Source organism: Falco cherrug, chromosome Z, assembly GCF_023634085.1.
Source record: "Falco cherrug isolate bFalChe1 chromosome Z, bFalChe1.pri, whole genome shotgun sequence".
NCBI classification, from domain to species: domain Eukaryota; kingdom Metazoa; phylum Chordata; class Aves; order Falconiformes; family Falconidae; genus Falco; species Falco cherrug.
In genome coordinates, this window is record NC_073720.1 from 65,180,068 (window position 1) to 65,197,330 (window position 17,263).

At 35.6% G+C, this 17,263-nt stretch overlaps 1 protein-coding gene across 1 annotated transcript in view; it reads right to left on the bottom strand.

Moving 5' to 3' along the window:
* Nucleotides 1–350: 350 nt before the first annotated feature.
* Nucleotides 351–17,263, bottom strand: part of SNX2 (sorting nexin 2) — a 32,630-nt gene continuing 15,717 nt past the window's right edge. The window contains exons 4-15 of the mRNA XM_055698602.1: nucleotides 16,758–16,824; nucleotides 16,509–16,552; nucleotides 16,276–16,417; nucleotides 12,868–12,946; nucleotides 9,441–9,516; nucleotides 8,019–8,132; nucleotides 7,698–7,791; nucleotides 5,742–5,947; nucleotides 4,606–4,749; nucleotides 1,817–1,897; nucleotides 1,638–1,709; nucleotides 351–838 (exon numbers count right to left, since the gene is read on the bottom strand). Coding sequence (XP_055554577.1) covers nucleotides 788–838; nucleotides 1,638–1,709; nucleotides 1,817–1,897; nucleotides 4,606–4,749; nucleotides 5,742–5,947; nucleotides 7,698–7,791; nucleotides 8,019–8,132; nucleotides 9,441–9,516; nucleotides 12,868–12,946; nucleotides 16,276–16,417; nucleotides 16,509–16,552; nucleotides 16,758–16,824 — 1,170 coding nt within the window. The 3' untranslated portion in view covers nucleotides 351–787. The remainder of the gene's footprint in view (nucleotides 839–1,637; nucleotides 1,710–1,816; nucleotides 1,898–4,605; nucleotides 4,750–5,741; nucleotides 5,948–7,697; nucleotides 7,792–8,018; nucleotides 8,133–9,440; nucleotides 9,517–12,867; nucleotides 12,947–16,275; nucleotides 16,418–16,508; nucleotides 16,553–16,757; nucleotides 16,825–17,263) is intronic.

Consider the following 17,263-nt stretch of genomic DNA (forward strand, 5'->3'; position numbering starts at 1 on the left):
TATTTGACCATGCAGTTGATCTTAACCCCTCAGAAGCTTTGTAAAACACTTGGAAGACACTTCTGGTTTTGCCTTTTGCCCAAGCATCAGTATTTTGACTCTATGAATATTAATGCATTACAGTTTACCAAGGCAGCGATAACTTCAGGTGGAAAGAACACTTGTAAAGAAGAGATTCAGAATTAAAAACCATAACAGTTTATCACCAATACCTCTTTGTGGACCTTTAATACCATCTCCAGCATTCTTTACTAAGTGTTGTTTGTGCCTTTGATATGATCTCAATTTGTTCTAAATGCTACTTCTAAGAACATTAGCAAATACCTACAGACACAAAACAGACAGAAATGTTTAATGTTTCACAAGGTACATCCCTTTATTATTGTAATCACAAAAACATGATTTTGTACAGGAATGTTTAAGTGAACTTCAATCGATGCAATTAAATTTGTTTCATAAAGATCAGGTAAACATACTACAGAACTTCATATTGTAAAGAACAAAAATATCAGCTTTCTGGCCTTGCAGTGCACATTTTAGTGCAAGTATTAAGACACAATAGTGTTCAATTCAGCATGTATTGCAGAACATCATGCCACAGTCCACTTCAAAGAGGGTCAGGACATGCAGCTTGTTAATAAAATGCTGTAGTATATAAAAAAAGCCACATGTTAATTTGTAAAATATATAGTGGTTTATTTGGATGATTTAAAGTGATTTCACTGTGGAATTTAGTTTTATCCAGGATAAACATCCAGACTGTCTTGTCATTTGGAGTATTTTTCTTTTAGGCGATGGCTTTGGCTTCAGGTAGGAATGCCTCCCAGTATTTTATTAGCTTGAAGAGAAGGGAAAAACATTATAATAAGTACTAAATGTTGGAAAAGAAAACACGCGGATCTTCCTTCTCTTGTGGTAAACTTGTCCCCACCCGACAAAGTAAGAACACAGGTGCTTCATATTACATATCACATTACTACATAATGCAAGAAAAAATAAAAGTAATAAATACACAATTCTACTTATAGCAACAGAGTTTTTACCACACATTGAACACAATGCTACAGAATAGTTACACAGAAGTTTTTGTAAGCTCAGTTTGCTATTCTTACCTCTAAGGGTACCACCTTTTTTTTTTTTTTTTTTCTTTTTAATTAAACAAAGCCACAGGGTTATATTCATGGCATGAGCAAAGGAGAGAGTCCAGACTCTTCTGGGAACAGGACCTACTTCCAAATCATTGGAAACTGTTTTACAGTATTCAGTAATATTATATACTTTTTAAAAAGAGCACTAAATATTTAAGCATTCAAGTCTCCTCAGTAAGTCTAAGTACGTATTCATTACAATTTACTCCAATCTGTAAGTTAAAGTATTAATTCAGTTTCAGAAGAAGGTAAGACCCTCCACTCGCCCATATCTGTAAGGCAGCTTCTCCCTTGATTTCCTGAATCAGAGCTGTGTAAAGGAGCACAGCAATAGCTGGGAAATTCCAAACACTTATGTTATTCTCCAACACAGTACAGGCTAGAAGTAGTTCTTTATGTTTTAGAAATTGCTATACTTAAAGCCTGCCTTTTTAAAACTAACCTAATATAGAACATATTAACTTGTACAAAACTTAAAATTTATCTTACCTGCTGTTGTGTTTGCACTAATGACTCTAAGTACTCGATAATAACAGTTTTAAAGTCTTTCACTCGTTCCTTCTGTTAATAAATAAATTATAGCATATTAACCTCTTAACCAATTTTACTTGGAATGTCAATATTATCTAAATTAAGACTGTTATTTACTTGGACAAAATTATACATGCCTCAAATCTTCCCACTTCCTTGCGAATGGTTTTGGAGATTTGTTCAAAATCTTTTTCCCCTTGCTGAACTTTTGTCTCCCACTGGCAAAGGAAAGACATACAGAGTTAAGACTGTGTTCTCCATTCAGTCAGTCAGTATCTGAACCTTTTTTAGTATATTAGTGATAGTCCCTCAAGAGCTGAAAAAGACCTATTTGGGGTTTTTTGCATACTTAAGGGAAAGTCTTACAATAATAACTTAAAAGTAACAGATTGGGTAATAGGATGTCATCAGATCAGTTAGAACAATGGTATCTCTAAGGTAATGCTATCTATTGATGAAACGTAAAAATATCTTAGTATTGCTATTAAGGAACACTTAACATTTTTTTAAGGATTTTTTAGAATCCAGAAAGGACCTCGAAAGCTTTACCCACCCATTTACAAACATTGCTATAGGAGGAATCTAAACCTGTAAGTTTTCTGTGACTAACTGTCCAATCAAGTGTGTGAGAGTTTCTCAAAAGTTAGTTCCCTATACTTTCCTAATCCCAGAAAGAGTTGATTAAATTTTCATCTCTGTCTATGATCAAGTGTATGGTTATCTCTATCATACTTCTGTTGCAGATGGCAGGCTACTAACGACATGTTTATTGGCTTTCCAGTCAGAATGCATGTTACTTAACCAAGCCAAAGCACATGCTTTCCTTGTTCAGTGGGAACGGTTTTCACAGAAAGCAGGAATAGAAAAGTTATTGCAGGTAAGGAGAACACAAAAGGAAAATTCAGAGGAAGTTATGTTGCTTGTGGTGTTTTGCCATATTGGGAGTGTGGTATTCATGTAACAATACATGACACTAGGTTATGTTTCTCCTTAGTTTATGGGAAAAGACATTCAGCTACACAATAAGAGATCATAATCTACATTATCTTATAACTGCTTTTACACATCTATTATATCGTGAAATCTAAGCTAGCTGGGTAGATAAGACTGTGAAAAAAAGCTATCAGCCCCAGACTTCCAACGCATGCAGGCTAAGAAATACTTAAAAGGCAACTGTATCTGTTCATCTCAACATTGTAACTGAGTAATGGGAGCCAATATATCCAGTAACGATCTTCCTCAGAAAAAGGCAGCAGGGAAGCAACATACTTCAATATAACATATTCCCGTTAGCAATCCAGTGGTACTATTTACTCAACAAAAGCATTTTGTGGTGCAGTGTCAAGTTACTACTGTGATAGGAGACGAACATCATCTATGTTCTAATAAATATCTACATATTTATATTTTTAGTTTATATTTATTGAGAGTCCCCTTATTGTCTGCATAGCTTCGTAATGTGTAAGTCATAACATGAGGTCCTTCATGGAAGACCAACATGAGGAGTTATTAGACAGCTGAAACAATACAAAACTCAGCCAAGGAAAACACAGATTAAGACTGCCTGTGCCTTCTTACCACAGCAACTAGAGGTACCTGAGACTTCAGTGAAAGCTTCTACAGGCCTAAATGGATCCAACATCCAAGTTTCATCATGCCCAAGTGCCACATATTTGATGAATTATCAATGGATAACAGCCTGTCATCTTAAGAGTTTCTGACACAGAGAAATTTCTCGTTATTCCCTAACTTATTTCTAGGACTGTTCTTTGGCCCTTTATCTGCAAAAAGCAACATGCTTTTTGTCATGGATGAAGCTCAAGTTGTGTAGGCTTCCACTTCGCAAAATCTCTGCCAGAAGTACTAGTATTACAGAGTTCAGCAACTCTGATCATACTTCAATGGCAGCACTAACTTTCCATCAGCACATTCAAATTGTGGGTTTACTAACAACCTTCACTAATCATCCAATAAAGTAGGAAAAATAAATCCTTCAGAAACAACGTAATTAATTCTTTTCATATTGGGACTGAGAAAGAGTATTTCCTACTACTTCCAATACTCAGGAAGTATTTTTGACAAGGAGTACCAGCTCACTTGTATTGTGGATGAACGGGTGACGTCGAGAGGCAACCAGCAAGAATGTGGTCACAAAGAGTGACACAAAGTTTTCCCAGTAAACAAAGGCCTTTTTTAAGAAAAAGAAAGCCAGGTTAATGAGTAACTTCAATACCATATGCAAAATATATGAGGGCAGAAAGAACAAAGCAGCATGTGGTCAGTGACCAATGAGGAAGCCAAACAAATTAACTGCTTAAGACAGCTTGAAATGTGCAATGATTTTCTCCCATTATTTAATGAGAGAATACTGGTGCATAATTAGAATGCATTAATGTTAAATAATTAAGTTGTCCTACCTCTTCAATTTCCTTAGTGAAGCATGATAGAAAAAGTGTATAAATTATGACACTTCAACATGTTAATTTATTTTTACTGAAGTTACACCATATATACATACATATATATATATATATGGGTAGATACGCTGCATAATTAAGCAAAACATGGGAACAGTTCTCCGTTAGTAGTCTTAACTGGATTTTAGATTTAGAAGCCAAGAGATGCCCTTCTGCCTACCCAAGCAATCTGTTAACAGTTAAAAGCATTACTTAACTTGTCCATGTTTCCCTCCTCCCATCTCCCAGACTCCGTAGAGACAGTATTAACTGCCCTACAGATCTTACGACAAAAAAATGCACACATTTAATATTTCAAATAAATTCCTTTTAACAATTTCGGTAAATATGAAACACAGCAAATGAGTAAGTGATTTATAAATAAAAATGGTATAAAGTAGTGCATTAATGCAGAATGAATGAGGTAATGCAGGAAGTCTAACCTCCAAAATAACATTTGATAACATTACCTCTTTTATCTCATCTTTAGCTTGCTGCAATTTATCAGGTTTGTTGGCAAGTTGGAGCTTTGCTTCAGCTTCACGTTTCTTTTGTAAAGTGACCTGAGCATCTTGCCACTTCTGCCAGCACTTCATTCGATGATCAAACACACCCTGTAAGGACAGACAAACAACTGGAATTGTTAGAGCTATCTAAATTCCTTACCAGGAAAAGGTAATGCTGGGTAAAGCTGGAACAGACGTACTCAAAAGAAACCTCACTGTGCCTACTACATCTCTGGTTGCATTTCATTTGACAGCATGCTTGCAGACCTCAACATCTTCCACAAACAACAGGGTATTAAGAAGCCTTTTCAGAGCAGACACTTTAGTGCCCCAAACCATTTTATGTTTCTTATTTCATCAAAACACTACCAAAACAATCACTTCAAATTGCTCTATTATGCAAATACTTCTCTAAATACAGATTCTAGCCAACTTTTCATGCACATGGATTACATGCATATTCAGCAACACATTTTTGTTAGGAAGGGACTAAGGTAGCAGCGTTAAACTATACATATTTTTTAAAAAAAGTAAAAAAACCCCACGCTCCCAACAATCTGGCAAGTTCAAAGGTATTTCTGGATAAAATTCATGAAAAGCTCTTCCCACGAAAAAAACTAATCATGCTGTGCAGTATGACTTATGCCAACACTGAATATTTTCTTTTATTACTTAAATATACAAATTGTATTTGTTTCTTATTTACAGAAACTATTGGCTACAGCCAAATTATGGTCTTGAAAAACTATGAGTATACTGTAAAAATAAGTAACTTGAAAGAAACAAGTACAATGTCCTTAGACACAGTAGTGTATGATGTCCCCAAACACTGTGCACAATTGGTACTGCTTGAAGTAGATGATATTCACCATTTACATTCTGTCTGGATCTTATTAATCCATTCCCATTTTTCATCACAATCATTTTTATCATTGGAATAACTGATCATGGATGCATTCATTTTACTCAGAATTTCAGGCAAAAACTTTATCTTAACTGTTACAATATGTGCAAACACGCACATTCATTTACCCTAAATCCGCATGTTGAGGAATTGACTTCAAGTACAAAAATCAGTATTTTTTTCTAGTAGTACTCACTTTTACTGCAGCAATGAGACGAATGTAATCACCAAGCAGTTCTGAGAACACATAGAAATCAGCAAAAGCTTGCTCTTGATGCAATTGATCTATCTTCTCCTCAACCTCCGCAAGCTGAGACAAAGCTCTAGATAGAGCAGTGTGGTCTTCAGAGTTACCTAACATGGCAGCACTTTTAGCAAAGGCAGCTGTGTTGGCTGAAAGCTCTGAAATACAGGAGTAGTGCTCAGTACAGTTCAGATAATTCGTAATATTACTCTGCAGCACAGATCAGTGGAGGAGAGACCTCTGCCCTATTTCAACCCTAATTTCACCAACTGAAAAATATAAGCTGTATTTCCTCAAGCTTATGATAATACACAAGGAGATCACAATGAAACCACATTTAGGAGAAAAACTGCCTCCAAAAAACCTCTCCAACAGTAAACGTTTTGCTGAGCCTGTTAATGTCATGCCTACTCTGTCTAGCAAAAGACAGGGGAAAAACTGTCACTTCAGCATTATATTGCCTGGTTCAGAGAAAACTCAGGCCCACAAAACAAAAGCCAAGTCACCTACAGAGCAAAATCAAACCAATTTTAACAGGTCTACACCACAGGAGTTCAAAGTGGGAAAACACCCAACTATTTCACAAAACCGCCACTGCCGTAAGTGGAACTGTATTTCTGCTGGACTGTTTTAATTGACTGAAGTACCTTTAACTGTGCATACTGTAATGTATTGCCACATTCTGACATGACTTGAAAAAAAAACCCCTCACATACCAGTATGGCTGGCATCTATGAAGGTAAAGTTTTGAGCTTATTTATTAAGAAATACTAGGGCAACTGTCTCACCAAATCCCATGTCAGTCGTCCTGTACAAAGTTAAGTCCTATGAAGGACCTCTGAATAAATGCTTAATCCAAATTACTTCAGGATAAAAGTGCAGGTTTGTTTGCAACCATGCTGCTTCTGTGGAAGCATCAGAACACCACAAATGTTTGTAGAAGCAAAATGTCTTCAGATACTTAAAACCTTTACAACTTAGACACAACTCTAAAAAAACAATAAACAATTCTTCAGATCTGTGAGCAGGTGCCAAATCAACAGTAAACAAAACCTCCCATTTTCCTTTACTTCTTAAAATACTCTTTAGTCTTGAGGACATCTGGCCAAAGATTTTTTACTACAGAGAGGAATTCCTGATAGAGTTACAAGAAAGCTGAAAGGTGACACCATATTTTAACGTAATACACTAGCGTCAGGTGGCACATTTACAGTCTTCCTTGAAATACAAATCAAAGTTTAGGTGTTTTGGTTGTTTGTGTTTTTTTTTAAATCATCTGACGGAAAGCCAGCTTTGACAAAAGACCAGTACAGGTGATGAAAATACAAGCTTACTGGCTTTGCTTCTCTCTAAAGTAAACAACCCAAAAGTTGATATTCTTAGACTACTCATCTTTCCAGAAGAGTTTACCTTAACACTAGCTTGATGATGTATAGTTATGTGGACCAAATTAAGAATAGTAAATATCTGTTTAAGCGCTTAAACTCAGTTAACAGAGCAATACTAATCCAAAAAATGTTTAAATGGATTTATGCAGCCACTTTTTGTTCAGAAGGAAATGACTCGTGACCTAGAGGTACATTTATGAATGTTTCCTGTAGCAGAATCACTTGCTAGGTATGGTATTAAATCTCATTTAATACCATAATTTATTAATTTATTAAATAATTAAAAAATGATGCTAAATCAATATAGTTACTTTATGAATGACAGATATTCTGGTTAAATTAAGATTAAAAGCAGGTATACAAAAATGCTAGAGCAGTTTAAACTAAAAGACACAATTAGAAGATTTTTGCATTAAAATATACTGTGTAACTCAATTAACTAATTAAGAGCTCTGACACACTAAGCTCCGTTTCATCACCATTTCCTAAAGTTCATGCAGCCACGTAAGAGTAAAGTTACCTTTTCTGTGGCAGACTAATGCTTCGACACTGGCATGAAGTTTCCTAAGTTGCTGATCCAGATTCTCAAATTGCTGCTGTTTTTCTTCAAACCACTGACAAAAGATGAAAGAGTCAAGCATCACAAATTAGATTACCAACAACATTTCTGGTTTTAAAGAAGCAAATTATCCAGGTACTGCCAGGGTGGTCAACTGATACAGCTACGAATTCAAGCCAATAAGCAAATTAATAACCCATTTTCTACTTCTACAGCTTTAAAATGCAATTGTTGAGGCTCATTAATTCGTCTCATTATTCAAGCTGAAAAATCAGCTCTTACTGCATCCGATTCATTCATCTTGATTGTCATTTTGTTGACAGCGTCGGCAGCCTTGTTCACCATCCTCAATATTCCTGCTCCACTCAGAGCCTGGGTGTTAACCGCTCTCGGCAGCTGGAATTGAATGACAAATAAGGGCAAACAGACTGGTTAAAAGGATGGAGGTTTAACTGGGCACCAAGGGGGAAAAAGAAAAGGATATAGTGTTTTCTTTACTCCTGTGTGTTTCAATATAGTGGAATCTAATTTCTCAGATTTACTACTTTTACATTCTCAAGAGGAAAACTTAAAAATACAGACTATTTACTTTTCTTCTACATCTTTACATTTAAATGGAACAAACAATCCACTTCTCCAAAGTTATTATGAACTAGCCAAAGGTCCTCACTAGCCACCTATACACTACAGAAAACAAATGCCACTACAGGAATAGAAAAGCTTAGATTTACACCAAATTAGCCAAAAGAAATTCTGTAAAACATTTAATTGTAATGCAAGATTTGCACTGTGTGCTGATTATAAAAGGTTGATGTCTTTTTGCTTTTCAGCATAGGCCAGATTTCAAAACCTACCTCATACATATCAAGAGAACTGTGTATTTGCTTAGGTACTTAGAAATCCTCAGGAGTAAGTTAACAAACTCTAAATTTAATTGATATTATTATTCAGGCTAGTCTGAATATGCCATACAAGGTGGCCCCTATGTCAGACCATTTACCCTTCATGTGAAGTTTTATCTGTCAGCAGCATTGACAAATCCACTGTAAGTTATTTATCAATGATGCTTTTGTCAGTAGTGAGGTCTCTGTGACTTATTAGTATAACTAAGATATTGACATTGGCCAAAAGACAGTTCAGTATTACAGTGAATCCACTATGCACATTTATAAATAGGTATTACATTCGCTTTAACATTATATTTAGTATTATGAAAGGTTCCAGATTGATAGCATGGGTGGCTGAAGTCCTCCACTCACAAAACACCTAGCCTGGCCACAGCATTGCTAACATTTTCACATTGTCCTACCAGTAAACCTCAAGCTGGACTCCTAAATACATACAAGAGAGCTGCTTCCAAGCCAGTTTCATTCTTGATCTAACTTAACAATCAGTACTATCAGTTATGGATTTTCACCATGTATGGCAGCCTTGACTCACTTCCACAATCTAGAACTGGACAGACCAACCTGCTTGAGAAGTCACGGAATAGCAAATAGTTTCGATCACTGCCACTCTAATTTTTATCAGAAGCAGAGGCACACCATTACCTAAGTAGCCTCTGCCATTCTGCCCCACAAAGGGTACAATTTGATTTGATTTTATATAAATCTATGGGATTAGGTCTCAATACAAAAAGAATATATTGTTTTTTAGGTTACTGTATCTACAAACAAATAGGAAAACTTCAAAGAACTTAAATACCTCGGAACTTTCCAAGAACTGTCTTAAATCTGGATCCTGTAACAAGGTTGGGTGTTTTACCGTTCGTTGTAGATACCTATGATTTTAACAATCAAAATATTAGACAATAAAACAGATTTAATGTGCCTGACAGCATTGAAAAGTATCCTCCACCTAAAGAATGGGTACACAACCTCCCTCATTATCAAAACACTTTTCAAAGTCACCTCTAAAAGATCAGATGATAGTTCAGTCTCCAAGCCCCTTCAATCCTTTACCTCTCTACTGACTCTTCAAACCATATTTATGCACTCTGTCACTTTCCTCCAACAAATGCTTGGGCTAGGTCCTACCCAGTTACAAGCTAGGACCACTAAGCTGTTGAAATGTTCACTGAAGCCCTACTCCAGTAAGACTGCCACAAAACCTGGAACTTCTGACTGAAAGTAATGCAGCCCCATGCACTCCACACCACAACATAACACACCAAAGTTGCAGGCAGTGGTTCTAACACAGTTTGTTTACACCAGAAACTCCTTAAGGTGGGATCTGCCCTAACTATATGTTACACAGTGGTAAAATACTATAATTCTTATTTTCAACAGCTGAGTGAAGTCTTCCTCCTCTAACAACAGCCAATTTATGCCATAAAAAGCCTGTCCACTGCACTGTACAAGAATGCTTCAACAAGCTCATGTGTATTTTTTTGTTGTTGTTACAGATAATTCTGGCTGACTTGTTACAGAATTAAAGGAAATCTTGGAGAAGCGAGTTGATTATGTTCCAGGCATCAACTATTTATTTGCTGCCTAGACTAATGCCCTCAACCCACATTAGTTCTAAAGGAGTCGTGCACTTGCAAACAAACAAAAAATAAATCAGTGCAGCTCCTTTCTCTTTACAATTTTTCTGTTTCTGCTTAGACCTAAAAACTGTTGATTGAAAAAATATAGGTTGAAGAGAGAAATTTCATGAAGATTCTTCCCCTAAAAACTGCTGCAAGTTTGTCTTTCACTAAAGACTGTTACAAATTTGTCATAACTGATTTTAACATTATGTAGTAACACAAAGTGTGACATTTACATGAATGCTTTATATCAGGTAAATCAAAAGATCACAGGAATATGATCAGTGATCTGCTAATTAATATGCAGTGACAGAATACTATCAATGGCATACTCTACTCTTTGCAAAGCTTTAGCTTTGCTTAAGCCTCAGCTGCAAAGTACCACAACATCCCCGTTAAACTCAGACATTGCTTAGAAACTGTCCTAGAAAGTCATGTGGGCTGGGACTTTTAACTGAAAGTCTGAGTATATTGATACTGTAAATGTAGTGTATTTTCTCCATCATCTATTAGGTATGGCTGCCAGACCCTTATTTTAATTCTTAAAGAACCTAAGGGTTGCAGTGGAACTATCATATACATTAGTATAAAATTAATTAATAAACATATTAAGTATATGCTAATTATACATTAATTATGTAAGCAGTTATATATATCGAATATGAAAATATGCAAGTAAAATTAGTAAACAATTATACATTACACTTGCATTCTATTCTCAGTAGCATTTACAAGTTGAAGTTAATGTAACAAGGAGTCAACGAGATTTTTCTTTAGAAATCTGCTGCTAGAGAACACCCTTTTCTCCAAGGGAGACTTCTAACATTTTCACTGGAGACAACTGAACATGCGCTTCAGGACATCTGGCAAGCAGACCTGCAGTATGTATGTTCACTATTTAGGGCATCAATTTTAGTGAAATCAACTACCAAGGAACCTTGCTTTTCTGCCCACCTTCCCCATAGTTCTCCATTCAAAAAAGAGCAAATTGAAGCAGATTTCTTTGGTCTGACTTTCTGGGGAACATTAATATATTTTCCTCAGCTTTAGGCAAAGGCAGCAGAATCACTGCCGCTAAATATCATTTGATCACCTTGGTAGGTATGTAATTTTTAATAATATTTTGATCCTGAAGAAAGTGTCAGCTAAAGTTGGCATAAAAAAAAAAAAAAGCTCCTTGCCAGATAAGATATTCATAGTCTTTCTGTAAAAACAAGTGGAATATGCTATGAAGCTTTCCCAGCATTGTCAAAAGTCCAGAGGAGTCCATTCCTCAGTACAGGAGGAGTCCTAACATCCACTAGAAGTGGTATACTGGTGTAACTCCTTTAAGAAATAAATGAAAAAGCAGCACTTAAAACATGCACACAAGCTTGTGAATTAACCTTTTTCTAATTCTACTTCTGTTCCAGCAAGCAACCAAAAGTGAAACTAGTAATCTATATTACAGAGACCTAAAGCTGTGTGTGGAGTTATCTGTTCAGTTAGTTATCTAAGCCCAATTACTCTAATTCTGGCTGTTACTCCAAGTTTTCATATCTCACAGCACCACACTTTTAGCAATACACTTCTTGTATAACCAGAATGTGTTCCACAGTTCTGCTCCAACCAACAGAACAACCTCAGTAACTTCTAGATGGAATTTTAAGTGGCAAATGTTAAGCTGTAAGTCAATTTTCCATACCAGACAGCTGAGACCAATGCATCAGTATTTTGAGGCTCAGTAGAATTTCAAACGTTCTTCTGTTACTCAGGAAATGGAAGATATTAGCAATGGGATTATGAAGAGATATTTTTTGTTTAAGATTGGCTCTGGAATTCCAGAAGTTTAAGAGCTTCATACATTATCTGTTAGATAGGTCTTGCAACACACAATCTAAAACCTTTGACTTGTTAATTTTCTAGTTTAATTGAAACTGTTATATGGTATATAGTTCTTGTATGATTCAACTGCATCACAGCAATGGGCATATTATAAAATCATACCAAAATTAAGGCTGTATACTTGTGTAAGTTCTACCAGTTATTTTATAAAAGCTTTACTAGCCATGTCAACAGGGGAAACTGATGCAGCGTTATCAGTTACAGTACCCTTCTACGGCAAAAATATTTGAACAGTACTAGTTGTGTACCAAGTGACAGAGGGTGACAGAGATCCAGTATCTCTTACGCAAAAATTCAGCCAGTCACACACATGTACTGTAAGTTGTCAGAAGGCCATTTTACTTTGAAATGACTGAAGGTCTTTCACCAGTCTCCCTGCCCAGCAGCTGATTTTCTATGGAACGGATATACTGCTGAAGTGCCTTAATTCCTTAGACCCAAAATGCCTATGTAAGCTGATGAAGTTTTACTTACTATATCTCTGTAATCTTAAGCACTAACTAGTCTGAGGAGTCAGCAATCATCCCCTCTATGAATAAGGCTACATTTCCCATTATCAACAGGAATTATTCAATTTCTACACAAAAATTTGGCAGCTGCATACAGCCTCTAGAATCCATCTAAGTACACACGGCCCAGACCCCAATTACAGCACCCATGCAGTATATTACAAGTAATTCTGAGGCTAAACAAGTTTTGGTTAAATACATACATTACCTTTCTAGAGCTGCTCTTCTTTTCTCTACAAATTCAGTAGATGAAGAATCTTCCTTGCCTACTTTAACCTTGGTCATGCCTTTGAAGAAAATGGCATCATATTGATTTTATTTTATCATAAATAATTCATTAACATAAGTGATGTGATTAGAAGATAAAGCTCACCTAAGTTTATGTATCTAAGTCAAATTACAATGAAAAACACTAGACAGAAACAGAAAAAACATCAATACTGCATGCTGCATGGTTTTGTGGGAAGTAGCTCTGTGAAATACACAATTTCCTGTAACATATTAATTGTGACTACAAGTTACACAAAACAAGTTTAGTTTGCATTTATGAAGTCAATCTAACACCAGAGTTTTACTGGTCACTCATTTTCAGAAGACAACAACAGTTATTCAAATAAAGCAGAATAGGAAAAGAAATCTCAGGTTATAAGCTGATTAATTGGTAAGCTTATTACCAATATTTTAATTTATTATTTTTTAAGTTCTAAAACTAAGAAGTTTATAGTCAACTAAGGCAAACTAGCCAGCTCTGAAAATACTGAAGCATATGAACAACTACAGATCGAATGGAGAATAAAATTAACAGAATAAAATGTATGCAGCTTTATTTGCTTCCTCTGCCCAAGCCAAGAGTGGCCAAAAAACTATGATGGGGAGCCAGTTATTAATGTATCATGGTATGGGAAATACATTCAATCTCAGCAACTGAACACTAAAACCATCAGACTGAGGTCAGTATTGTTCACGCTAAAGGCCTAAACTCAGAGAGTTTAGGAACCTGAGACCTATCAAAAACACCATGAAACACTAAGCATTTGTAATTATTCTTATTTCCCAAAACACAGAAGAGGTATGTTATGATACAGACCAAACATCTTATTTCTACCTGTAATGTGTTCCTGCTCTGTTAGTTCTGTGTTTCTCCAGCTAAAAATTCTAAGTCTGAGATTCTGAATATGTACTCTTGACCTGCTAGGTCAACAGTTCCCAAAATTGTTCCTCACCCGATCTCCCTTCTGGCTTTAGAAGTTTCACACAGTAACCCACGGAGGGGACAAACAGCATCCTTACAGGAACAAGGAGCGACCCTTAACCTCTCAGTGAAGCCTTAGTTTTTCCCTTCTCTGTAACATGACGAAAATAAATCTGATCGGCATTTTTTTCAAAGGTATGCTACACAGTGTAATGTAACTGTAAATCCACAAATTTATCTGTAAAATCAAGTATGTCTACATACAAGACTTAAAATATTCAAACAAGGTGAGGTAACTCACATGCCTCATCTTTTTGCATTAGAGTATTACTATTCATTAATATTCCACTACTGAAAGCATGAAATGCTGTAGTTTAATAAAAAAAAAATCCTTCACATATGATAGCAACAAAAGTTCATAGAGAAGAAACTGAATATGAATTCAAATGACCAGTATGAGGAATTGCTAAGTTGTGATATTGACAGTTATTTCTAGATATCATGTCAGCTTTCTTTCTCTGCTACTATAACCCTATTTAAATGCAAGTGTAAAAGCAGTTTGTGTAGCCCAAGCACTCCTCTAATCCTTTCCAGGACAGGATTCATAACTTCATAAATTATTTTCTTAAAAACAGAAAACATGATTTTCAAATACACATACATAAGTAATGAGGCAGTCTGGATGAATGACCAGCTCTAGTTCACCACTGACTCAATTTTATCTCCTTTCACAGTCAGTAATTGACCACTTGAATTTGTGGCTAAAGTTCTGAAATGCCAGCCTCTCCCACCCATCACCAAAATAAAGTCAGACCTTAAAACTCCGGGTGTTATCAACAGTGTAACAGAATGAACACACCAAGGAGTTATGTGTAATACACACTGCATAATATGAAATATCATGCAATCAGTGTTAGGACTTTTAAAAATAAACACGTGATATAAACACAATATGTCATCTTACTTTCAGCTGTTTTATCAGCTCTCTGCTTTAAGATGCCTCATTTTAAATCAGCCTAGAATCCCTTCTTCTCTCCAGAATTATAAATGTTTGGACTACATATTTTTGGACAGAACTAAATACTACCTGTGCACTGAAGTTCAAGTTTAAAGCAGGAGTTTCATGCTCTTTAGAAAATGTCCTACAGAATCTGTGAGTTCCCCCAACTTATCTGTAGCTTAACAAAGTCTGTATACAAGAATCTGAAGTGACAGCCAGTGCTTGCTCACACTGCAGTAAGTCCCACCACTTACATATTTCCAGGTGTATCAATACCTATGCTGGTTTTGTTCAAGTGGTACCTCAAAATCCAGGCCAAGCTTTGTCTTACAGATGAATTTGACTGATGCAAGTACTACATTTCATGTAATTCCACACTGACGCATGCCTTAAATGTTGTATCATTCAAAGCACATGACTAGAAGCCTCATTCCATCTTTTAAGTCTTGTTAACACTGGTAATTACTTATTTTTGTTACATGAAAAATTGGTTATTACAGAATCATACATTACTTTCAAGAGCTACCAAAATTCAGATAAAATTTTCAGTCTTACAGACTAAAAAATGCAGTTGCTTTTGCACAGAATTAAAAGCATGATTTTCCCAAGCTTTCTGCTGCCTACATCTACTCAGTCTGCCTAGTCCTACTTATGTGAAAAGTTGCTGCTCTGATTAGCTGTACAGACTATACTGAAAAAAAGACTTGCCATTCCCTACTTATCAAAACGGTGTTCTAGAGTCCAATCACTTTTCTATATGGGTAAGCCAAAAGACTTCAGCAGGTTTTACTATGTTAAATGTTCAGTTATTTTGAAAGAACCTCTTCTACTTAGAGCTCGTAACGTTTCAATAAGTTGCTTCAATGTATCAGGCATGTATCCTGGAGAAAGGATTTGATTTTCAAAGACTAGCAACATTCAGAAGGGTTTTACTGAATTTAAACTTTGAAGAATTAACCAAAGGTTTTAGTGTTCGCCATGACCAAAAGAAACAGACTGAAGTATTAGAGAGGTGGAGTATGTATGAAGCTCTGTATATTGCAGGCAACTGATAACAGCACAAGTTAAAAATAAACTTTCATTTAACGTCTTTGTTTTGATAGACTAATCAGCTCTTAAAGGGTAACAGTGAAGAACGAACAATAGATAAGACACAGAAGGCCATGTATTAAGGCAAATGTCGTTCTTATCATCCATGCTGGTCTGAGTTAGGAAGAGGCCACTACATATCTTTCCAATTTAACCTGAACTTTTTAAAAATACAGAACAGGAAGAATATTTAACAGTTTGGACTACCTGATAAGCAGTAAGTAATATTTGTGCAGAAAATTATTTATGAAGCCCAACACATATTAAAATGCTTAATTTGTATTACAGTACTTAACTGTCATGCTTAAATTCAACCTTGCAGGAACTACACTTACCTACAATACTTTTTTCTGGAGCTGGAGGCACAATGTAACCAATATGCATGTACTTTGTTGCTAATTTGCTGTGCAAGCCAAGAAAATCACTGAATCTTCTTTTAACAGAGAATTCATTTTTGTGGAACATGGAAAGTGATGTCTTAAAAAGAAAGAAAAATTGTTATGAATTACTGATCCATCTACTCAGCTATGATACAAAGTTATCTGCAAATATCTGTCGCACTAGTTACCTTTGTTGTTACTCTGTATGCCATATAAGCATTCATGCCATCTCCTGTAAGAAAATTAAGATACTTAAGCTAGGCCAAGTCATTTTAATCCCTCCACACATTTTTTTATTCCAATATATACATTAAATAGCTTTCCATTTAGACAATAAAAACTGCAAAAAAGATAACTGAAATCATGCCGAAATCTCAGAATAGTCTTCATGGAATAAGACAGTCTATCATCTGACTTAATATGCTCAAGGAACTTACCAACTTTCTCGGGGTCTGATACATTGATTTCTATATCAAACAAATCTCCATTTGATTCCTCTTCAATCTAGGAAAAACATATGTCATATTTGACAAGGTAACAGGTACTTATATTATGTATGATAACAAGGATAAGGGTATAGAGGAAGGAGAAAACAGCAAGCTTGTATAATTAAAAAACACTTCCAGACCCACCGTCCAATGTTAAGTGAATATAATTTCTAACATTCATTGTCACTGCAACAAAGTTCACGTGGTGGACTTGGCAGTGTTAGGTTTACAATGAACTTAATGATTTTAAAAATCTTTTCCAACCTAAATGATTCTATGATTTAAGTTTTAAGCTTTCCTGCAAAATTTTTAGCACGGCAGTCTTTTCTCAGGACTTGTAGGCCTCAACATTTTTGGTATTTATCTTAGGGGTATGTTAATTCTATCACCTACAATGCTAGCAGATAAATATGGCTCAAATACTAGTTTCATTTGCGGTATTTCTATATGCATCT